Source organism: Rhea pennata, chromosome 1 (genome assembly GCF_028389875.1).
Source record: "Rhea pennata isolate bPtePen1 chromosome 1, bPtePen1.pri, whole genome shotgun sequence".
Lineage (NCBI taxonomy): Eukaryota > Metazoa > Chordata > Aves > Rheiformes > Rheidae > Rhea > Rhea pennata.
This window is the reverse complement of record NC_084663.1, coordinates 185,295,517-185,320,075: the sequence shown is the minus strand read 5'-3', so window position 1 is coordinate 185,320,075 and position 24,559 is coordinate 185,295,517. Positions and strand designations below refer to the sequence as shown.

General features: G+C 39.4%; 1 protein-coding gene across 1 annotated transcript; it reads left to right on the top strand.

Annotated features, from left to right (window-relative positions):
• Nucleotides 1-1,244: 1,244 nt before the first annotated feature.
• On the top strand, nt 1,245-24,187 carry RUBCNL (rubicon like autophagy enhancer). Its single transcript, XM_062576403.1, has 15 exons — nt 1,245-1,316; nt 3,522-3,642; nt 6,435-7,112; nt 12,198-12,283; nt 15,322-15,529; nt 16,383-16,487; nt 17,800-17,842; nt 18,200-18,332; nt 18,728-18,873; nt 19,651-19,715; nt 20,655-20,893; nt 21,694-21,755; nt 23,017-23,170; nt 23,281-23,371; nt 23,822-24,187. Exons 1-15 carry the CDS (start codon nt 1,245-1,247, stop codon nt 23,932-23,934), a joined length of 2,316 nt encoding a protein of 771 aa, XP_062432387.1. The 3' UTR covers nt 23,935-24,187.
• Nucleotides 24,188-24,559: the final 372 nt, after the last annotated feature.

The following is a 24,559-nucleotide window of genomic DNA, read 5'->3' as shown; positions in this document are numbered from 1 at the left end:
CTGCTCTTACCACTTCCTCATGGCTTGCAATTTCTTCAGTACTTGCATGTGTTTTTGCATTTTACAGACCATCAGCAGCTTTTTAGATCCATGACTACAACTCAGCTTTCCTTCACGTTATTTTTAGCCAAAACGAGCTGTGAGGGACAAGTTTTGAGCTTACATTCAGCAAACCGACTCAAGAGGCCAGTCTCGCAAATGTGGTCTCTCAATCTTTTTCCTAAAGCTAAGTGGTAATGGATCCTGCCGTCACTTCTAACACCCCAGTCGGCGGCAGATCCCGGAGGGGAGCCGACTGCATGAGCTGTGTCCCCACCCCAAATTTTGCTGAGCCATCAGGCCTGTCCTTCCGCTGTCGGAGGGCCGGGCTGTCGCGTCCCGCCGGCTGCCTCGCTAGAGAAGATAAAAGCAAACGCTCGTTACCGATTGCACCGCCCAGCTCCCGCGCTCCCCTCCCACACGGCGGGGCCGCTGCCGCTCGGCGCCGCGGCGGCAGCGGCGCTCGCCGGCCGTTGGGGCGGGGGGAGGGGCGAGCCGTGGCCGTTGGGGTTTAAACGGGAGCGGCGCGGCGCGCGGCGCTGCCTCAGGTGGGTCGCGGAGCGTGTCTGGCGGGAGCGCTGCGCCCCTCAGGCCGTGCGGGGTCTAGCTTGGCCGCTGTTACCGGCGCGTCCCGGGAAAGGCGGAGTTCGGAGGTTGAGCGCTTCCATATGAAGAGCTGACTTCGCTGTGCAGGAAGGCAAAGAGAAAAGTACTTTATTACTATTATTGTTATTATCATTATTGATTTGCCCGTGCAGCTCGTTGCCTTTGTATGGTGCAAAGCGCTGTATGACTTTTTTTTTCTTCTTCTTCTATAAAGCAACAACAAAAAATCACAATAATCTTACTGTGGCTAAGTCTCCTCTGTCTTTCCTCTGTTTTTATAATAAATCTGTAGGCTGCGGCGGGCCAACCAATACACTATGTTTTGCATGTCTGTGGTCGGAACATTTTTGTTGAATTGCGTGAATTCTCTGAGCTGCTACCTATACAGTAGAGCTTTTCATTTTTGTTATGTTCTTAAATAAGTTTATAGGCTGATAAGTGCACGACTCACCACTAAAAACGTTTTAAAATATGCTTTGATTTGGTGTCTGTGAAACGTGGAAAATTGTGGTTAAATCGGTATTCATTGTAATTCTTTCTTTCTTTCTCAATTGCTTCCAGGTTAACAAAAAAAAAAAAAAGATGAATATTTTCCCATCATGTCTCTCCAGGCAATAGCTATATCCAGCTATGCTGGAACAGAGATCTTCAAACACTCCAGCTCTAAAAAGGTAAAGCAAAGAAAAGAAAATTTAAAAACTCCCCTAATCTTTTCCTTGACTAAAGACCCTTCCTTCTCTCTCCCTCCCCCCCAAATATTTTAGTCTGCAATGCTTGTGGTAAATACTTTATTTTTCATTATGGAGTTGAACTTTGGAAATACAGCCTCAAAACTGAAAAAAGAACAGCTGATTTATGCTTTGGAAAAATGTGAAATTGTCAGTTTTTTTTTTTTTTATTGCTAACTATGGCTGCACATTGCATTCAGGCATCTCTGTTCTCTTATTTTCTGTTAAGAATTATTTAACTATGTTTTTTGTTTGTGGGAAAGTTCCTTCATATTTAATTAATAATTTGTAGTGTTGTTTAAATGGTAGTATTTTTAAAGTAAATGGAAATCTTTTTATCAAACTTGTCAGAATATTAGCTGCTTATAAGATCTAAGAGATGGATGGGTTGTTCAGAAAAATACTATCTTAAAACACTTATGCTTACTAATAAAGTATTTGCATTCAGTGTGGTGTGGGGCAGTTATACTGAGAGCAGTCAGTTAACTACTGATTTTAAAAAGTAGTGACTACTTGAAGTAAATTCTTATCAAATTAATTGTTAAATAAGTGAGTTCCTGTGAGAATTATTTTGCCCAGTAATCCTAACAAGACAGTATTTCTGTGTAGTAAAGTCTGTCTATACAAACTTTTTCTACATTTGTGGAGGAGTGAAAAAAATGGTACCAAATCAGTTATGGGACAGAATATTTCTGTAAGTTTTGATGTAATTAAACACAAAGTACTTGAAATGCAGCCTAGTCTTTCTGTTGTGAAACATTCTTGAGTTAAGAGAATTTCTATTTTTCTTGGGGTTTTGCTTTAGAAACTTCTGCTTTCTGTGAGCCTGAAGGGAATTTGGACAGGATCTGATCTGAGTCACTAACTCTCCCTCAGGATGGCAGGGGGAATTGGAGATGAAGAGAGGATGCTGGAGGGCTGGGGAGAGATTGCCTGTGTTTCTGTGGTGTGCACTGTGGGGCTGTGGAAAGGGTGTGGAAAATGAGCGTGATCCCTGCATGGGATTTGTGAGCTCTGGGAGACCTCTTGCTGTGCTGTTTTGGGTGTATCTTACTTCCTTATTGGAATTAGCCCCTCAATAGCTAAGTTAAACTGCTTGCCCCAATTCAGCTTACACTGATTGGACAATGCAATAAATCCAGCTCTGAGGTTGAATTGGAATGAATTGGAAGTGTCATGACCACACAAAGCAAAGTGCTGATCTGGTATAAACCCACTCAGCCAGTTCGAATGCGTCCAAAATTTTTGTCAGCTTAAACTGGCAGTCTACATGCCAGATTGAGTATTATCTGTTTGTGTCACATCTTGCTTACTGCTGAATCAAGCATATTGCTAGCATAAAGTCTGTAACTATATGGACTTGTTACATCAAGTTAAACATGGTTATGTGATCACACTGGATCCCAGGCAGCACTGCTGGGAGATCAGGCAGCACATGGATCAGGTAGGTGATGGTTATGGAGTCAGCACTTTATTTATATATTTACTTCACAGCTTGTCTGTGTCTAAACAGACTCTTCCTTCCAGCTACAAATTGGCAGTTCTTTGAATTCTTTTCCAATTAATCGTTGCTGTTTTGACAAATACATGAACATCTGAGTTCAGCATTTTATCATGTGCAAGATGAATGCAGATTAAGTCCTATAGTGGAAAGTTTCATTTAAATCAGCCAATGCTTGTAGTGGAGTTAAGCATATACCTCAGTAGGTATTTGTAATATGTTCTGAGAAAACATGCTTCTGAAAAAGAAATGAGATGGTTGTCTTGATAATTAAAGTGGTGAGGGGAAACAGCCTGTGTGTGTTATTTTGTAGTTAAACACTGTTTAATTTTGTAACTAAATACTCTAGTCCAGAGCCAGTAGTGGGCTTGGGTTCTGAAATGCTGCTTTTGATCACCTGCCTTTGAGTGAAATGCAACATGCAGAGTTAAGATGCCAAAGCTGATTGTATAACACATGCTGTTGGGGAGCTTTTCCAAACTGGCATTTAGGAAATCCAGGCACTGACAGGAGTTGGTGACTGTCAGCAGGCTGTTAACAGCGTTCTTCTGAAGTGCCTTTGATGGCTGTACCCCCAGTCTCACACTCATCCCATCATAGTATTGTTCTCATATAACCAAATTGTTGTCCGTTTGTTCTTGTTCTAGATAAATCGGGAAGGCCATAAGGAGATTTTTACAGAAACAGCATATTCTTCAAATCCCTCTGTGCATACTCCAGCAAGGATTAGCTGTCTTGCTCCGACCCCTCAAATCTCAGTTCTCTCAGGTATGCCATTTTATTCTGAAGAGTCTCCCTAATTGCTGGTGCTAATAGCACTAGTAAAAGCTATTGATTAATATTTGTTTTGAATAAATGAAATCTGATTGCAAAGGATTGACTTTCAAGATGTGACATCAAAGTATATTGAAGAGATTGAAAGTACAGTTCTTTGTCTTTTAAAGGGTAGTTTGCTCTTCTATAGTTATGCCAGTATTTTGAACACTTGAGTAAAATACTTGAACTATTCACATGGTTCTATGGAAAATGTTTTAGGTCCTTACTTGTTCAAGAACTCCATTCTCTGATTTTGTCAAATTACCAGAATGGCTCATGTGAGTATCAGTTGCAAAACTGAACTTGAGATTTTGTAACTAGAACTAGCCTATTCCTGGTATTGGTTTAATTTCCTTTCAGGCTTGGCAGTGCAGAAGCCTGACTTAAATCAGCTAAGACCAAGCTCTAAAAATTTAAGAGAAAAGAGAACGGATATTTAGCAGAGCAAGTTGCCATGTGACTGGCACTAGAGATGCTCATCATGCTGGCATGATGGAGGTGAAGGATGAGAGGAAACAGTAAGAATCTTAGGTCCTTTGCAGTAGGAGAGCAGAAGAGTAGTTAAAGGCAGCAAGACTAAATATTGTGCTGTGCAGAAAAGATAATGTTTTTAGCCTGGGCTAAGTTATATTTGTGCAACTGAAACATCTGATAGGTATCAGATTGCTTTATTTTCGTGAAAAGATTAAAAAAAAATTTTGGAGAGAGTATGTTTGTAGTTGTGGGTGGGGAATGGTTTGAAAGTCAACTAGCTTTAATTTTCTTGCTCCTGCTCTTGCACTATAGTGCATGACTATACTGGCAAAGTATTTGTAGTGCAGAGCCTGTTTGGCGAATGCCAGCCAAGCAAAAGTGCAATTTTTGTGGCCACCTCTACATCCCTGCTAGAGTCTTATCCTGATCAGTGACAGGTGGCTGGTCCTGATCACTGTCAAAAATGAACTGTTCAGCTCATTTTGACCTGGCCTTACTGTGGAGATCATTGCTAGTAACTCTTTTACCATAGCGCTTATGTGTTGTTGTTAATGTTGTTATCTTTTTTCCCTGCTTTCTCTTGATGAGAAGTGCTTTTTGTAGGCTTGCTTTTCCAAAAGTTTTGGTTTGGATCCCTTCATTAGTAAACTCTTATCTACCAAGCAATTTGAGTGCATGCTGGCAGGTGAGTGGCTTGTGGGGAGGTTTGTTTTTTATGAGATGTCCAAGGAGAGCAGCCTCTGGGCAAAGTCTGCTGTCTGCAAGATTTGCTGCCTTTTCAAGGAGTGGTCTTTACTATTTCTCGTGATCCTAAGTAATTGATCTTTGCCCTGGAAATGAATCTTCTTGTTTGTATCTATTCTTAGAATTTTTACAATCGACTTATCTGCTCGGAAGGAGACAGTTGATCACTTTGTCATGTGGTTGGTAGCTTCTTGTTGAAAAATACCAACCTTTTGTCTGACCTTCATTGCTTAGATCATAGCGGTTCCTATGAGGCTTTTTGTTGAAGATATAGGACTTTGATTTATTCTTGAATAGCTTCCAATTACAGTGTACACTTTTACATAACACTTCTGTTGTCATGTTTGCCATTGCAAGCAGTTTTTCCATTTTATATTGAACTCCAATTTTGCAGTAGATTATTTAGGGCTGTGGCAGGTAGTACTTTTCCTTCAGAGGCTTTTTAATGAACTCACTCTGATTTTATTTGTGGGTCCTGTAAATGTTGCCACCCCTCTGACTAATAAACTAAAGGTTACTTTGGCCTTTTATACAGGACAAGGAAGTGTCTGAAACCTGTAAGCACCTGCCCTCTTTTTCTCTTTGTATTATTACATGTATGTTTTTTCTTCCTGCTCTTCTGATCCTCTGTGTGTCTTGCTATAATTTCTTTTCTATCCATGGTTTAGTATGAGAGCTGGAATGCCTATTGTTTTTCTTAAAGTTTGTACAGGTTTTGAGCCTTCAGAACTTCAGTTAATAGTGGTGGGAGACTTTCTTTAACTACTTTGGTTATAGGATTTTGTAGTTCAGATTTCATTAGACACTGACAACACCTTCTGCTTACAGATTTACAACTTCTTTTGTGCATTGATCTGTTGTGAAGCATGTAAGACTGTCTTCCAGAAATAACTGTTTTGGGCTATAGATGTGGCAGAATTTTAGTAGTTCCAGGGGATAAATGAAATGCCAATGTAATTCCAGCAAACCTTTTCTGGAGAACTTCTTAAACCTTAATGCTTCCTGATGTGAGCTCAGGCCTTCTTCAATAGCCTATGACTTTCCAGAAAGGATATGGGGTTGATAAATAGCGATTATAAATATTTTTGTGTGTGTGTCCTTTTTTGTTTTTCTTCGAGCGACCTTTTCTCTTGTTGGCAATAGAGCCAGAACATGAAAATGGGAAAATGGTAAATAGCAGGTCTGTAATAGTTATTTACATTGTACTTTGTCCAGTTTTGTAGAACAATGATGTTTTCGAGCATACTAACAACCAGCCACCATCAAAGTCTTAAATAATTGTATGTGTTTGGCTAGAAGCAACCTATTTTACTGTTGATTACTTATGACCCTATCAATGACAGAACTACTTCCTGATTTGCAGAAAGCAAGATCTAACTGGAACAAGTGGGACAGAGTGGTGCTTGAATTGAAGTGGTTCTCGCTTTTCTCAGCTATGTCAAAAGTGAAAAAGACATTTTATTCATGCTGTAAATTAGTCTCTTTTAAATTATTTCCTAACTTACTGATTTCTTTCTCCTGAACAGATGAATACTTGAGGCCAGCAGTGATTGGACATGCAGGAAGTTTTGGATCATACCCAGATAGCGCTGAAGCTATCAAAGACATTCTCTTGTCTGTTCTAAAGGCATCTGGTCTAAAGCCCTCTTTGCTGTCAGAGCAGACCACAATGCAGCGATCAGAACATCCAGACAGCGACCTGGAGCAATGGGAAGAGAGCAGTGATGGGGATAACAATGATGACAGCGACAGCGATTCTACACATCACAGTACTGTTTATACACAAACAGATATTAGGTTTACAAGGCATCGGGCATGTTGGGACAATACGCAGTGTGATTCCACTAAACCTCTGCTGGATTCTTTGTTTTGCCCGCATTATTCTGGCAGGGATCCATCTACTTCCTCCTTGAATGGTTTTGCTCTTTCAGAAGTATCTTCTTTGAAGCAGGACTGCTTTACCCAAGTGACATTAACAGGAGGCACAGTCACATCAGCTGTTGTCTGTTCTGGAAAAGAACATCGAAACTTTTTCAGTCCCCCTGAGCGAGACTTGACTTTTACAAGTGTTTGCCCAGATTCAATAGTTAGTAAGCCAGTAGATCCATTAAAATACCATAGTGCTTTGGAGTCTGCACCTGTCAGCAGTGGTGACTGCAGTTCTACATGTGGATCTTGCCAGCCAGAGCCACTGGATCAACCAGGTAAGTTTACATTTGCAGGCCTGTTTTTTATTTTAAGATTTCTGTACTAGGAATGGAGGGACTACTGTAACTGAAATTGACCTTGTTTATGGGAATTGCAAATGATTATACAAGTGCTCTCATTCAACATAGGTGAGAGGAAAGAAGAGAAATCTCAAAATGAAGGCAAGTGTTAGAGTTAATGAAACAGGAGACTTCCTGGCTTGGAGTTTTCTTTTGGTCTGCAGTCACAGGAATGCTACTTTAGTAGAGACCTACGATAAAATGTAAAAATCATTGAGCTGTGGTCAGTGCAGATCATCCAGCAGATGAGACTAACGCTGACTATATTGTCTTCACAATTACTCTTATTTTGAAAGCAGATAGCAAAGATCTTGGTGTCTGGTAGAGGCTCACTAATGTGTTCTGACTCTTACGGACATCTGACGTTTGACATGAGCTGGAAGTAGGAGATCCCCTGATTCAGATTTTGGGTTAACATCCATTCTTGTTAGGGCTAAACCAGCTTGTAGAGCTGATCTATTTTCCCTCCTACTTCTCATCACCTCTTAATGTGCGCCACTATTCTCAGATCTGTGGCCATTCTGAATCAGATCAGAATCCTTATTACTCCCCTGTCTGCTTCAGATTGCTGATAGTGCATTGAGTGGTTGTTATCCATGAAGAAGAGCGGATGAAAGCTGCTAGCAAAGCTCATCTCTGAGCTGCGTTCTTGTTCCTGTCATGTGGTGGAGCAAGCCCCCAGCAGCATGCAGCCTTGCAGGAATGAGTTGAGGCCATTTTGTCAGGGTTACACCAGAGCTCAGCCACATGCCCCAAAGCTGGCAGGTGGAGGAGCAAACCTGGCACCTGCATGATGGTGAGATGTGCCAGCCTTCCTGGTCTTTGGCTCAGGTCTGCAGCCGCTTAGCTGGAGAAGCAGAAGATACTTTTTGTGTTTAGTACCCAGCATTATTGTTGGCATCTTCTGCTACAGTGAGATGAAGCATTTTTATTTTTGTAAAGAATTTTGTGTGTATCCTGATCTTACTAGATAGTGAGGTGCAAAAGAGTTGATTCTCTACTGGGCAGAAGACAGGTGGGAGGCTGCAATTCGCCTGCCTTCATATTATAAATACAAAACGTAAGGGCTGTTTTATCTCTCTTTAGTTCATAGTAATCAGGGGCTAAGTGTTAAACACTGTTAAACTCCATTTTCAAGGTCTAGTACCATCTGTGTATTCACTCAAAGCGTATCTAACCTCTCAGTTTGCAGTGAGCTCTCAAATAGGCACATGCCATTGCAGAATCAGAGGCTTATAGTAGAGGCTTTTTTAATAACTTTATTGACTTTATTTGAGCTTTAACATTTTATTTTTAAATCTCAAACCTTAATTCTTGATAGTTAATTTTAAAGTATTTTGAAATAATTTAGCTTTATTAGTTTTTTAATAACTCTTTAAATAATAGAACAGGGACTCTTTAATAACTTGGCCTTCTGGGTTAGGCTGTTGCCCACCGTATGGCAAAGACTGTGGTTGTTTACCATACTAGGAATTTTTCTGGGTATTTTTCAGCTGATCCAGGCATGATAGACTTAAAGTGCCCAGCAGAGGTGTGACGAGCAGCAAACAACACCCTGTGGTTGGAACTGAATTCAGCCAGTCATGCAGGTTTAGGTATCTCAGCCTGGAATACCTAGCCAAGTCTCTAAATGTCAGCAGGGACAATTAGGCACATGTATAAGAACAGAGAAGGTGTAACACAATTTTTCTGACGTGAGTGAGTTGTGTCTCAAGTTTCTGTGAGAGTCAATATTTTTGCTTCTCTGGAAGGTGATCACAGCAATAAGGCTAAAGGCAGCCTGGTGACTGAAAGTAGCGTCCATGCTTTTACCATCTAAAAAGTAATTCTTGTGGGAACTGGGGTCCAGTTACACACTGTGTTCTCTGTGCATAAAACTTTGGTTTCTTTTCTCTACAACTTAAAATTCTGCATACAGCCATTCACTATTACTTTCAGCCATTTAAATCCCAGGTGCAGGAGAAAGGGCCAAAAGGCAAACTGAAAAAGAAGAAATAAAATGCTTAAGGACAGGAAATATATGGGCACATCACATGACCTTCCCTTTCATTGCTATTTCAAAGGAGGTGGAGCCTCACTTTTGTTGTTCATACACAGATTACAAAGGGGTGGAGATATGAGACATGTACATCATGACAGTCATGATGACTTAAAAATAAATCTTTCTTTCTCTTTTTCCAGTGGGCTTAAGGGAGTTGCTTCTTATCCAATGTGATTCCCTTTAGGATTTGTCACTTTTTCATACTTCAGAGGGCCAGCAGCTCCTCGCAGCTTTCTGAAAAGTTTCCGACTGTCTTAATAAGGAGTCTGTGGCTGAATTTGGTCTTTCTGGGGAGCTTCATGGCTGGTGTGTCACCAGCACATCACAGGGCTATTTTTTTTAACCTTTGTATGTGTCAAGGCCACTTCCTGTTGTGGCTCCTAGGAGAGCTCTTCCCTCAACCCCTGCTGCCTTCAGGTTGTGGTACCAAGGAACAGAAGGGCAGATGGGTTATTTTGGGTCAGATGTGGATAGATTTGTGTTGCAGGATGCACTGAGCTCCTTTCTGTAGATTGTTGTCCTCTAAATCTTTTCACTATCCTCCATTTGTCACCAAACTTCTGGAAAGGGACTAAAAATTTTAGAGTTGTAATTGTTCAGTTAAAAGCTATAGTAAAACTTGATTCCAGTAAAACCTGCTTATAGTGATATGTGTTATTTTGAAGTACTCATGCAAAATGTGTGTTTCTTGGTATGGGTCTAGATCCAATCTTTCCTGCCTCTTTTTTTTTTTTCATAGTCATCTTAGCTAGATTGCTTCAGTATGGAAACAACCTGTGCTTTTATAGAAAAATGATAAAATCAGAGTAACTTCTATGTTCTGTTAAATTCCATGAAAAATAAATGTCTCATTAAGTCTCCCCTTCAGAGTCCTCGTTCTTTCAGATTATTTTTGTTTGTAGCCTTTCTTTGCTCTGCTCTTGTCTTATTTAAATTCATGTCCTCCACCTTTGTTCCTTTTCATATTTTTAAAGATTTTTTTTCCTAACTCTCTTAGCTCATTTACATTTCTCTCACATCTTTAGCAACACATACGGCATGCTGTAAATCTTTCATGGTTTGGAGTGTTCTGCCATTCCTCCCAAAAAATCTTTGTGGCACCCAGATGTCACATAGTACAAAACTTTGCTTTCATGAAACTAGATCTTGTTTAAAAATACAAAATCAGAATTGCTGTTGTTCCTCTTTACCCTCATTTTAGTAAAAGGTGGAAGTGGGATGCAAAGGGTAAGCAAGAGAAAGCTTCCATTGAGATTTCAAAACACATTTAACAGCAGCCTTACCAGCTTGCTGGTGCTGATGTTTTAAAGATAAAAAGGAAACATTTGTCCCATTTCTTCATTTCTGCTCTTTTATATTCAGAGCCTTGGTTCTGTCTCTTTATCTTAACTGATAAGAACAGAAGCTGTTATTGAGCTGTTAGTCTTTATCAGTACTGACATCTCCCCAAACAAACACTGTTCATCCAGTAAGATGAGTCATCAAATAGATATGAAAATAACCTAATTGTATAGTGACTGCACTGATTAAAAGTGTTTTCAAGTCAAATCATCAACATGGTATGTGTCTTCTGTTTTCCTCGGTAAACACAGTGTATTAAGTATTAACAAATTCTCTACAAAAATGTTAAGTTTAACTTACTATAGCATCATACTGACTTATCAGCCTGACTTTGTTAATGCTTAGGGCAGTATAACAAGATTTACAAAATATGAAGAATTTAAAGTAATCCTGAGAGCCCTAGTCATCATAAGTAATTTTTGTGTTTTGTGGATCCTTTCCCCCCCCCCTTTTTAAGATTTTTTTTTTTTTTTTCAAACAAATTCAACTTCGAATTTTTTTGGGGAAAAAAATTGATTAAAACCTGTTATCCGGAAGCGCATTACATAGCTTTTTTTGGTGGTAGTTTTTAGATGGGATAAATGTTATACTGTAAACATCAACACAGACTTTATAGGTGAAATAGAAATGAATCTGTACCAGACCAGAGAAGAGGGAGGTAGTAAACAAATGTGTTAATATGCACAACTGGAGTAATATTTCTTGATATCATTTTAGCATGGTACACTCACAGAAAATACATCTTCATCACTCTTCTAGCAAACTTACTATAGCAGTGTTTGTGAGTGATTTGAATACAAAACATAGACTTTGATCTCATGCCTTCAATTTTGTTTCCTATATGTAAGTGAAAATAGTCACATTCCTTTACAATCTGTGGTACAGGTTAAACTTGCAGAAAAAACAGATGTGTTCTCTGCTTTGCAGTAAAGCATTCTTAATGGGAAAAGAGATTAACTTTGTTTCACATACTTGTCATAACTCAACAGCTAATACCAGGAAACTAAAAACTGCTATTTTGGGAAGCACAAAGTACTGTGGTTAATGCATGTGCTCCATCCAGATTTACTGCTGTGCAATAGGTGCTACATTAAAAAAAAAAAAAAAAAAGGGGGGGGGGAGAGAGAGAGAGTGAGTCTCTTAAGGTATGGAAACATAATGGTAAAGTTTTCCTGAGCTTGCTGTAGTCGCACAATACTAGCGGTGATTCAGTAGAACCATAATGCATGCATTGATGAGTTGTGCTGGATGAGGCTCTTCCCTCTTGCAGGGGTTAGGAGCTAGTTGAGAGCAGCGGTGGCAACCCATGCATGGATTGGTCATTGCCAGCTGCCGAACACCGTGTTGCTGTGAGCCCAGGAGGTGAGAGGGCTGGCCTTGGAAGAGTGGTGGCACTGCCATGGTGTGCTATTTAAACTAGTTTCTCCTGGCAATTGATATCTGTACTTCAGGTTGCTAGGGTATAAAGGCCAATTTGTTTCTCACCTTTCTATCTGCTTTTCCTTTCACCACTCTGTCCAACCTCAACTATGGTCTGTTTGGGGAAAGACAGTTTGGCTTACTCTCTGGAAATCACCCTGCACACATCTTGGGAACCATAGATAAAGAAACAACTAATAAAGCTGATGTTATACCTACAGATTCTACTTCACCTTTGAACATGAACACTGTTCCCTTGAATCGATCCTTACAGGATATCTTTGTGCTTCCAGAAGATGTGGAGAAGGTGAGGGCATCAAAAATTTTTTTCTCCTGTTTTACATGAGATAAGATGTCAGGAGGCATTTCTCAATAATTCCTGTCAATGTTACTAAATCTCTGTAGATGCTCTTTTCTCTGGTTCCCTTTATGGGGGGAAGAATAGGTGATAGAAAATGTGTTTCCATGGAAAAATGCTGTATTTTCCCCTATTCTTCCCTTCTTTGAATGAACAACCCTTCAATCTAAAACACCAATTTCTTTATTTGTTTCTAATCTCCATTCATCATAATTACTTTGAATTATTTTAAAAATAATTCAGTATTTTAGATCACTTAAACATATCCCTTCTCATTCCAGCATTTTCTCAGACATACTCCTTGAGCTGAATAGACAGGATTTGCCTCATGCTTTTTACTGTGAAGAGACAGGGGAAAGGCTGACTTATTTGTGCTTATGATGATCTTGTGAAATTGCTGTAAGAAATTACAAAGCAGCTGACAAGCACAGTGTTTGTAATGTTTGCAGTAATTTAAGGCACTACGTAATTGCTCCTAGTTTGCATAAGGATTTTAAATGGGCTTAGGTGTGTTACCAGATAGGAGGCCTATTTGAGCCTATAAATAGAGATAAAGATGGCAAGATAGTACTGTAACACATAACGGTGTGCTAAATTGGGCCTTAATATCTTTTTTTAATGTTTGGAAAAGAGAGGTTAATGCTATAATTAACTATTGCAATAAGTAGGATTTTATATAAAAGGACTTTAAAAATTTTATTTAGAAAATAAATTTTTTGCAGCTCTGTGGCTGTGGAAGCATCACATCCTGGGCCCAAGAGGTGATTGTTTGTGCATAGCACTTACAGCAGTGGCAATTTCTGTGTTTGATTCAAAGCTCTTGGTGTCTCTAAGCTACATTTAAAAAAAGAGGGAACTTTTGGAACTCGCTTTTCATGTTACTTTATGTGTAAGGAATTTCAGAAAGGAGGTGACACTTCTCCATCTGTAATATGGCAACCAAAAGCAAAGTAATCTGCTCTCGGGCACCAGGAGACCACTGAGTAGATGCCTGGATTTGAAACCATGGTCACTGAGCAAGGCAAGATCATGTCAGCTGCTTCTGTGCAGATAGTTGGGGGCTGCTATGATTACAGGTGGAAAAACTGCAAATAGCTGTCACCATGAGTGGGACTGCTAGAGAATAACGTTCTTAGGCTGTGAAATAATCTCTGGTTGAAACTAGTAAAAGCTTAGGAGACCAAAGACTGAGCTACATGCAGTGTTAACAAGTCTGAGGGTTGCAGTCCTTTGCCAGGAAGGAGAAGGTCCAGATGATCTAGAGGGACTTTTTGCTGTGATGTGAGTGAGAGAGAAGATATGAGACTAAGTTGGGTCTTAGCAGAGATGAGACCTTCCTAGGGTGACAGACCCCAGTGAGAGAGAGGTGAAAGCTGAAGGAGGTATACTCTGTTTAAGTCACTCAAGTAGAATCTTGTGCCATCTTTTTCAACACAGCTCCATCAGGTATGCTCATGACTACTTTTATCAGCAGGATATGCTGATGTGCTGTGCTCTCCCAGTAATTTAAGGTTAACCACTGCGACATTGGCTCTTTGAACCCTCAAAATAGGAGGTTTCCTCTTCCAGCTCCCCAAAGAAAAAGGCCGTGCAAGTCTTTCCTTTGCAATGGTGTGTCCTGAAGTTCCCTGAAAGTCATCTCTGAAGAAACTGTTAACCAAGCAAGTGATGTTAATGAATGTTAGGCATAAGATGAAAGTCTCTTCAAACACCCTTCAAACATGTGGACTTGTTGGGCCCTCTAATATTGAGACAACCCTCTTTTAAATGCATTTGCTTTAGACAATTAGAAAGCAGAACAGATATCTACTGTGCAGCTTACGTTTCAGCTATTTCTGAACACTGATGTTTTTCTTTGTACTTCCTGTGCAGTTTGTATGGGATGTCATGAGCACTGACATGAGTGGTACAATCTTTTGTAGCCTAAGGACACTTTAAAAAAATCATTAATTATTTTATACTCAGAACTTGTAGCCTTAGGTACTTCCAGGTCATTTCAGACAGGTTTAGCCTTGCACAATGTAAACATGTGCAGTTGAGTTAAGGAGGAAGGGTATCCTAGGCATCTCTGAGTTCCCATTTGTGCACCTGAGTGCACCTATGCCCTGTGACCCATCCACTTTTGAGCTGAGCCTGAAGCGGGAGCCCATGCCCAAGGCAGCAGCAGTAGGATGCTCTGCTGGAAGTAGGGGGAATGACAGTGACGCTGGGGCAGAGAGCATAAAGGCTGTCCAAGTGTGTTGGTGGCCCAGGGGGGTGGCTTTACAAGTTCCCTTGTTCTGGAGGATGGGTAACCCATACAGGCAAGACGACAAGGGACGCCATGGAGAGGATTGCATCTGGCATAGGAATGCCACAACGAAGCTTTGCAAAATATTTAAGGCAGTGCAAACACCCCAAGTTCTGGGCTTTTGCTTAGCCTTATCATGGAATTTCTATGCAGCCTTGAGTTGACCATGTAAGTTTTCCTGCTACATATTCCCTACGTAGTGGTATCAGCTCACCTGCTTAACTCTTAACAGGCAAAAGCATTTTACTAGCTTTCCTACTACTCATCTTCTAAAGATCTACAGTCCCGTTAAAACTTGCTGCTTCTGACCCTGTCTATGTTAAGCATGCATGCAAAATTGCTTCTACGCAACTAACTAAAGTAAATCCTATTAAATACATGCATGCATACTGAAAATACACAGTGTAATTAGAAGACTTGCATCCCTGAAATGCACACCTATTCTTCAGTTAGGCTTGTAATCAAACTTCTTTTTGTGATACATGGAGAAGATAAAAGCAAATTGAATGCTCTAGTCAAGAGTGAGACAGATAATTGTCTGAGCAGTTGCCTTTTGCTTATTGCCTCTGAATTACCCCGAGGGTTTTTTGATGTTTAAAGGGAAAGCGAAATAGCCTTACATCTTCATTTCTTGAGTTGAAGTAGCACAGGGAAAAATTGGGCTGTGTTCTAATGGGCGTTTCAATTTTTTGTCCAGGAGAACGCACACTTCTTTGTTGCAGATATGATTATAGCATCTCTGGAAAAGATGAAATGTAATATCCTAAGCCAACAGGCAGAGTCCTGGGGTCTGGAGGAAACCAGTGGATCAGATGGCAGCTATCTCACTGATTTGGAGTTTTCTTCTTATCCAGGAGTAAAGAAGTCAGATTCGTCTGTTGCCTCGTCAGACAGTGGTTATGAAGGCAAGTTGCTTAGCCTATAATGCAACCTTTCTGCCAGGCTTTATCTTTTATTACTGTGCAAGAAAATACTAAAAGAATTCAGGTGTTTTGTGGAATGAAATTCCCTTCAAGTCTCACAACACCCAGTCAGGGCTGTATTCTGTAGAGATCATTATTCCACAGGTGAGTTACCTGTTATATTTTTTGAATGTTCATATCTCTGTGTTTAATCTACCTTCTCATTTTCATATATAAAAAATGGGTCACAATAAGATTAAAGTGACATGCCAAGCACAACTCTCCATAGAGCATGCTTGTAATCGGTTAATTTTTTGTTAAATCCTCTTTTATGGGATTTGAAGTTCATCTCTTTCCTTCCTTTGTGGTGTGCAGATCAGGCCACGTAGTGGATCTGAGTGAAATTACCTGAAATAGTTGTGCACATATAGTTTGAGGCAGGATGACAAAGGCTTCTGGCACTGGAATGCTTGTGTTGGCAAATGCATTGTGTGGAGTTCAGTGTCTATATAAGATAAATCTTGGTGATGAAACTTAGTCTAAATGTCGTAACTCCTGGAGAAAAACAGTAGTTCGCTTGCACATAAGAATACCACCTTTTATACAAAATACTTTTGTTTGAGTCTCTGGAACTCTTCACTCTGATGAAGCTTGTACTTGAGAAATAGGCTGCATGACATACTCCCCAGAATGGGCTTCCACTGTGTATATGAAAGCTGCTGTGTAAATAAAAGGTGTAAGTTAAAGTTGGGAAGCAAAATAAAAAAGAAAAGAAAAAGGAAAAGTGATAAATATAACTGCAGCTACTCTGGAGGTACTGGAAAAGTTTTACAGATGCCTTGTTTACTCTGGACAGGCTGTGCTCTGCTGAATGTCAGCTCCTCAGTACATCTACCATCACATCATGAGGTTACTAGATTTCCATGCCATGGTGACTCAGATGATGAATATGTAATTATTGGTAAGACTTCAAAATTTTAATTGTAGAAACAACTTTATTGTTCAGCTGAATCTTTTTCATCACTTGGAAAATTTACTGACATAGTAGGCATTTTCACAGGAGAAGTGACATGACAGAATGGAAAGAGCAACGTATGTGTGACTCTGTTAGAACATAAGTGTGAAACTCCAGAGTGGTGCAGGATTTCCTTTCTACAAATGAACATCTTTGCTGTCTTACTGGCTAGAATTGAATTTAAGGAAGGCAATGTACGTGGGTGAGCAAAGTGAGAAACTTGCACCTCATTTACAGCTTCAGCCAATTACGGCCGCATTGTTTAAGAGAATTTAGGACAGTGCATTATTACTTCTGAGTTTAAAAAGATTTTTTTTTTCCACTTGACAGCTCTGCCTTGTACTGCAGGACTAGAGTGCACTGTCCATCTCTGTCTCCTTGTAGTCGCTGGTGCTTTACTACTTGGGATCACAAGTTTCTCTAATTACCTCCTGTGTTTTACATATACAAAAGTATAAATCCTTAAAAGTGGTCTGGACAGCATTTAACTTCCATCTTACTTTTTACTGTTAACAGATTTTTCTTTCTTTCTTTCTTTTTTTAATTGTTCCCTTTGGTTTAGTAGAGATTCACTTGTTTTTCATCTCCTTTTTCCCTGAGCTCAGAATGGGGAACTCTCAAAGCAGTTCTGGTAGCAAGAGTTATTTTGATGTACATGAGTTGGGAAGCATTTGTCTTCAGAACAATATGTTTGGCCAAAATCAATGCAATCAGTGTAAACACTTTGTGTAAGCATTTTTGTCTGTATATATGAAGATGTATATGCTTTGATTATTCATCTCACCTGCTACTAACTTGATCATAGTATTATGTTTGTGATCAGTGTCTCAACATAATTGTCAGGGTCCAAAAGAATTAATGTGTGCTCCATTGATTTTGTACATTAATGTTCATGTCCATGAACAGGAGCCAAAAGGCTGCTTCTATCATGAGCCTTTTGAGTGGGCTTGGACTAGCTCAACTTAGTTTATTTGCGATTTCTCTGCTCTGGAAGAGAGGCTGAGGGTGGTGATTTGAGGCATAGCTATTAGGGAGTACTCTTCACCTGTGTTCTACAGAGGAGATCAGACTCCTTATCCCTGTTTTACAGCCAGGACTGAAGAAGTTCTTCCCCACATCCAACAAGAGTGTCCTAAAGGCGAATATATTTTGATATATATATCATAGTAACACAGAAGATAAAGATAAATCAGTGCTCAGTAATAGAAGCTGTTTTCTTAGATAATTTTCTTCGTGATAATTTTCTCCTTTACTGCAGAACTTGAAGACCTTGAAAGTCTGTCTGTCTCCCCAGATGAAAGGTAATCCTGTGTATCTTAATATAATAGCCTAGTGGCACTACCTTTTCTGCTGAACCAGCTTGCTAATGCCTTCTGGGGCAGGGAAAGGTGTGGGAGGGGTAAAAAGCTCCTAGAGAAGGGGAAGGAATGCTGCTTGACAGCAGACTTTTTTGTGGTACTTGGCTTAGCGTAGCATTCCACTGGTCCTCAAGTCTTGCTGAAGGGTGGTTGTCATGGCTCTTTAAGGGCTTGGGTGTATCAAAGCAAGGGAACAGGAATAAAAGAATGGGAGAAAACTTTTCAGGGATGCAGAAGAGGCAAGGGAGCTACCAATGACATGCTGCTATTTTTCACCATCTTTATTCCTTGACTTTTCAGATCATCTTTTGAACGAGGCTGTAATTCTGCTGAAGCAACAGCTCAAGAGCTGTACAGAACTTTCAGAAAACACTGGTTGCAGACAGAAACTGCAGTTCAACTGTCTGGTTGCTTGAGCTCATCTAAGCAGAGAGTGAGTCTGAGCAGAAAACGAGGTCTTTATTTGGTTCTCAAATAATCATTGTCTCACTCCACCTGCTTCATTGTTATGGAAAGGGGGAAACTTCATTAAAAGTAGTACAGGCAGAGTACTTGCAGATTATTAGTTTATTTTAAAAACATTTTTGGAAAATACCTTCTCTGTTTAGCAAATTTCAGTGCTTTTAACATGTTAGGCAGTTGTGCACAAATGAGGATGAACTTCAGTAGTTTCTCCTGGGCCTGATATGATGCAATTAAACTAAAGGGGAACTTCATTCACATGCAGGTGAAGAGTGAAATCCTGGCATATAAAGGGAAATGTTTCATAGCATTTAGTATGTGTCCAACTGATGGGCTGTTCATCTACATGAGTTTCTTTCTTGAAAGGTTGTACTGAAAGAAGACATTCCAAGAGAGCTAGAGTCCAGTTTGAATCTGGCTGAAGAAATAAAGATCGTGTCCAAATTAAGAGGATCATCTGGCTGGGCCCCACCAAGATCTCAGATTATATTTAATATTCATCCCTCAGTCAAGTAAGTCTAAAGGATCTGAGTGCTGTCATGGGGACAGTATAGGACTTGTCCATAATCTGCAAAGGAGCCTGGGTGATTTAGCAGAGAAAAACTGGCACTGAGCTAATGCAGTGCAGCCTTCTGCAGTCTGTCACTACCTTCACTAGAAAGTAGATGGCATCTTTTTTTCCTCTGTCAGCACCTTTTTTCTGTCTTGACACACATGTCCTGATCAACATGACATGTCCTTTTAGATAATAAACATACAGTTTGGCGTTACGATTGTCGGACTCCTAAACATTCATTTTTGTGGTACTTTGAGATTACTTGCTACAGTTTCCCCACTTTTCTACTGACATTTTATGCATAGTAGGTTTTCAGCAAGGAGAAGGAAAACAGATTGTGTTCTGTCTCACTTTCCTTGAAGTGCTGTTAAATGCACAAAGTAGAGAAACTGGCTAATTCCCTGTGTTGCAGGCCCAGTTGCCTTCTCAGTTACAGAATATTCAGGCAGGTGGTGGTTTTTCCCTTTTCCTTCATGTTGGTGATAAGAAATGGGGAAGAATTTAACTTACTGTAAAGAGCTGTCTTTAGAAGCAATGATGACATTCTCCACAGAATACATAGGGTCCCACTAAAATACTTTCAGGTCATCTTTTCTTCCAGAACTCTCCTCTTTATATGGGGAAAGAGTCAACTTCCAAGCTGGAAGTATCCATTGGTGCCAGAGTAGGTGACTTGTACTTTGAGGGAACGTGTTTTGGGTCGCGAGAGGTAACTGTTTGTCTTTGTATTCAGGAGAGATGCTGTGGTAGCTGCCCAAAACTTCACGTGTGTTGGTTGTGGAACCCCAATAGAAAGCAGTAAGTATTACAAAACAAAAGAAAAAGAAAAGCCTCACAATTAGTAATGAGGTTGCAGTCTTCACCTGCGTGGCTGTATGACAACTGTAAATTCTACCTGAGCTAGAATGAAAATTTTGTTGTTGGATGTGCCTGTAATAAAGTGGGCGGTAGGAAGATCTTATCACTGCCTGGAATTTCTCATTACGGATAAAATATGTGGTGGATACGCTTCTGATACAGAGTAAAAATTAATGACTGTCAACAGTAAAACAGGAAGTTTCCTTTAGAGGGAAAAAAAAATCAAGCTCCAGGCTGCAAAACATTATTTTTATTTTTTCAAGTTTTCTTCTTATTCAGTTGGGATTTTTATATGTAATTCTTGGTCTGTGCCAACTTGCGCAAAAATCTTGTTCAAAAAATCTTTAAAAGCAAGCTTATAAATGGCTTTGTTCTTTTGGATTTGTTTAAATTTTTTTAATGTGTTTATCAGAAAATCAAGGCTTTCAAGCCTTGTTCTGCATCTACCAACAAAGCAGCATTTGCGATGGCTGTAAAGTATCAACAGTCTGCAATGGCACATTAACTCAAACCAACCAAAACGCTTTATACAAAAAGTGCTATACAAATGTAACATCAAATCAGTTTCTTCTTCCATTTGTTAGAAGTTGGATTTTTTTTTTGTTGAGGTTTTTTGGCAGGTGAGGCAACAATACTTGCCTATGAGCTCATGGTAATGATAATCAGTTCTGTTTGATAAATATGTCAGCAAGGGAAGTTTTCTGTTCTGAGTATGAATGCTGTCCATGTGTTTACAACAAAAACAAAAAATCCCTGCTTTAATTAACAAAATTAATTATTCCTCACTCCCAGTAGATTTAAATTATTAGACTGAATAGACATACAGAAAAGAGGTACAATCCAATAGACGTTCACGCTTTTATTGTTACCTGCTTGCAGAATATATCAGGAGACTCCGCTATTGTGATTACCTGGGGAAATACTTCTGTGACTGTTGCCACAGCTATGCCCAGTCTTGCATTCCTGCCCGAATACTGGTGAAATGGGACTTCAAAAAATACTATGTGTGCAACTTTGCCAAACACCTACTGGACAGCATATGGCAGCACCCAGTTTTCAATGTATTATGTATCAACAAAGCCCTCTATACCAAAACAAAAGAAATGGACAGGGTGAGGGTAAGTAGGACTCCTTCTGTTGTGAATTTGTGGGCTTGAGGCTTTTGGGAAAAACTCTTCAGGGCAGGTTGTACTTTGCCCCGTGTATGTGGGAAGGGGAAATAGTTGACTTCTCTGCATTTTGCCTTGTTTCATCACCATTTCTGGGTCTTGTCCTCTTTCCTCTCAGACGAAGAGGGAGAGGGTTTCCAGGTTATGCCAGAGATCTCATTCCCTGTTGTCTTTGGAAGGCATTTCTTTATTGGTTTCCAGTTTGAGTTCTTTGAGGAGTGGGGCTCCTGCAGTGAATAATTACCTCTGCTAAGCAAGAGGCTGTTGGAAAGCTCCAGAAATTTTGAATGACTCCTTATTTTTGTGGGCCGTTAGCAAAAACGTGCCTGGCTCACCTAAGGGCTGTTCCTCCCCACCTCTGCCCAGCTTTAGGAAGGGGGCTTTGCGGAAGATTACAGGCCTGCTATGCCTTCCCCTCTTGGCTCAGACTTCCACGTGCAGAGATTGTTACTTGTTCTTACAGAGGTTCAGATCTAGCATCTTGCTTGGTGTGCTGACATGGAAAAATTTGTAGCATTGGGATTTGCTTCCCTTGTCAGTGAATAGAAGTAGCCTTTGCATTTGTAGGCCTTTGGTATATTGGACAATCCATTTGTTTTTACTCTCTGCTGAGTGAGAAATTTTTAGTTTTAGATTATGGCTGATGTACTGACAAAGGGTTGCTGACTCATAGTAGTGTTCTGCACTTCTGAATGTATAAATACAATTATTTTTCATTTAAAATTTTGTTTTTCTTCTTCATTCTTTAGGAGACACAAGAACAGCTTTTTCATTTAAAAAAGCTGTTGAAAACCTGCAGGTTTGGTGAAAGGTATGGACAATGATTATACGCAAAAGCTGATTATAAAGTATATAAGGTGCTTAGAAAGCTGCCTTTTCTAGAGGTATTTCAGTACAGTTTTTAACAAGCTAATCTGATCATCAGAAAAAATTGTGATAACGGAGTTTTTCTATTGCATTGCAAATACCAAGTGAAGAATAGCTTCTATGTGGTAGCTTAATGTTCCTTTTAACATCCTTAGACATTTGATTGTAAATAATGAGTTGTTTTTTTTTTTCAGAGATATATTTTCTCCTACTTTGTCTCTCTTAGGCTAGCTAGTTCTTAAAAGGCCAGAGATTTTCATGTATATCTCTGAGATAATTTGTCTTAATTACAAATTGTTCCATGTGTGTTTAAAAATTTCCTCCAGAAATTTGTCATCTGCTCAGTTCAGTTTATTTTAAGTATATTGAAATGGAAGTAGTAAATGAAAGTGCAAAATATCAGATAGAACATTTGAAAGTATGTTTAATTTATGTATTATTAAATTTAGACCTTAGTATTCACTTGCCTAAGCTATGGACATAACTAATGATTAGACATGTGAGTGATAAAGTGATAACTTCCACCACAGAATTGGTGACCTTTTTTTTTAAAAAAAAAAAAGAAAGAAATAAGCAAACTAAGCTTTAAAAGCACAATGTGTTTTTTTCTTCAACGTGGACCTCTTCAAGAAAAGAATCAATTAAATGTTGACAAAAATTGAATACGTATATATTTTAATAATCTGCTTCTCTCACCCATCCATTTTCTGTTATAGAAATAAGCATTACGATCTCACTGTACCTTCTACATTGATTGCATGTGAAAAGCTTTAAAAGTGGTTGCTGTATTTTCAGTGTTCACCCACTCAATATGAACACAATTTCACCTGAAAGTGATCTATGCAGCATAAAAACCCTGGAAGATCTTTTACCAAAATTAAATAACCTTAATTTATTGTATTAGAATATTGTACAGGCTTTTACCTACTCTTTCTGGAGTAGGAGCGAGCCCTTTACATTTTATTTGAGAATTGTTGAAATAATTGCCTGTGGCAACTCCAGTGTCTAAGTAATGTACGTTATAAGTAGACTAAACCCCTAACCCTTCAGTTTTTAATACCAGGTCAAATGAGGCAGGATTTTTAATGGATCTGCTTTAGGTGACCCCTTAGTGTCTAGAGAATTGAGAGGCTTATTCTTCAAATATGCTTGAAAGAAACACATTTTCTTGTAACTTGATCTAGATTTTCGTGTTTTCTCCACAGGGTACTGAAAGAATTTGAACAGGTCCCAAGCCATCTAACTGAGGAGCTGCATCTCTTCTCACTGGATGACCTGGTGAAAATCAAACGAGGGCAGTTACTGCCCCTTCTTAAAGATATTCTGAAAAGCTCCACCTCTCATGTGGATGGTTGTGAGGTAAGGACAAGCCAGGGCTCTCTAACAGTATGAAAAATGCCCCTACAGACATTTGCAAATATATACATAGACCAAACTTGAAAGTAAATCGACTCTTTTTGTTCTTGCAGCTCTGTCAAGCAAAGGGGTTTATCTGTGAATTCTGTCAGAGTGCGGACCTAGTCTTTCCATTTCAGATTGCCAAATGCAAAAGATGTGCAGGTATGTTCCAGACTGAACTTTTTTTCCTCTTTACTGGGGGATGTTGGCATGTACAACCATTCAGGCCTGGTTTTGGAAAACATTGAGAATATGCTTCACTGAAAGCACGTATATTTGAAATCTGTGACTGTCTCGCACCAGTGAATTCAGAGAGCAAAAAAATATGAACTTGTCTGAACATAATTGTGGCTTTCGGGGGGGGAGGCCATATTTTTGGGTCTGCACTGGAGAGAAAGCCAGGGACAGCATTATTGCTGCTATGGTCAGATCTTATCAGCATGCAGTGGAATGCTGCGAATCTTTTCAAAATATTTAGCCATAGTTATTACAATGATTGATGGTTTTGTGCTATTGTTTACTTGCGTAAACTAGATAGAACATCTGTCAAGGAACAAACCTATTGATTCATTTTTTTTTCTTAAATGTAAAACTGCTTGTATGTATAAACAGAGTGCAAAACATGCTTTCACAAAGCATGTTTCAAGTCTGGAGGCTGCCCCAAATGTCTGCGGATTGCAGCTCGAAGAAGCCTTTCAGAAACGCCATCATTTGTGCCTTTGTGAAACCGGATTTCTCCAGTGATGACTGTGGATTTCAGAAGATGCTTAAAGCCAAATCTTCAGTTGGCTGACTATGAATTAGATAATGTTGTTTTAGACATTAATACTTTTAATGCATGTCTTATTAAAAAAAAGGGGGGGAAAAGAAAAAACAATTAAGGACTTTAGGAGGATTTTTAAAGGATGATATTAAAAGTTTCATCTTAACTGGTGACAGAAAGATTGGATACTATTTTTGTGAGCAGCATTTTGCTGCTCTTTGTCCTGTATGTAATATTTTTTAATATTATTTTCTTCAGTGTAAGAATGGTTCCTCTCTGTAACTCTGCATATAATGTATGAATAACGAGCAAGTTTTGGAGATTCTTACTTGTGTCAGACTTCAGAAATAAAGTGATAAAATATTCTCCTAAGACTCAGCAATAGAAAAAGCTCATCTGTGAGCTTCCTGTAAATGGTGACCTGAAATTCTATTCTGGCAAACACTGTACATGAAGTAGTAGATTGTAGGTTTGCCTTTTAGAAGGATGTATGCAACAACTCTACAGAAATACCTTTCCAGACTTCTTTCCAGAAATATGAAGAAAGGTAGTGGGTGAGCAGGAGAAGTATTCCTGTCTAAATCCTT

What these genes read in the sequence shown, in the direction of transcription:
- RUBCNL (XM_062576403.1), top strand. Translation starts at nt 1,245, where the DNA reads ATGTCTCTCCAGGCAATAGCTATATCCAGCTATGCTGGAACAGAGATC. An exon ending in AACACTCCAGCTCTAAAAAG is followed by an intron (nt 1,317 to 3,521) that starts GTAAAGCAAAGA and finishes TTCTTGTTCTAG; the next exon opens with ATAAATCGGGAAGGCCATAA. An exon ending in ACCTGCAGGTTTGGTGAAAG is followed by an intron (nt 21,756 to 23,016) that starts GTATGGACAATG and finishes TTTTCTCCACAG; the next exon opens with GGTACTGAAAGAATTTGAAC.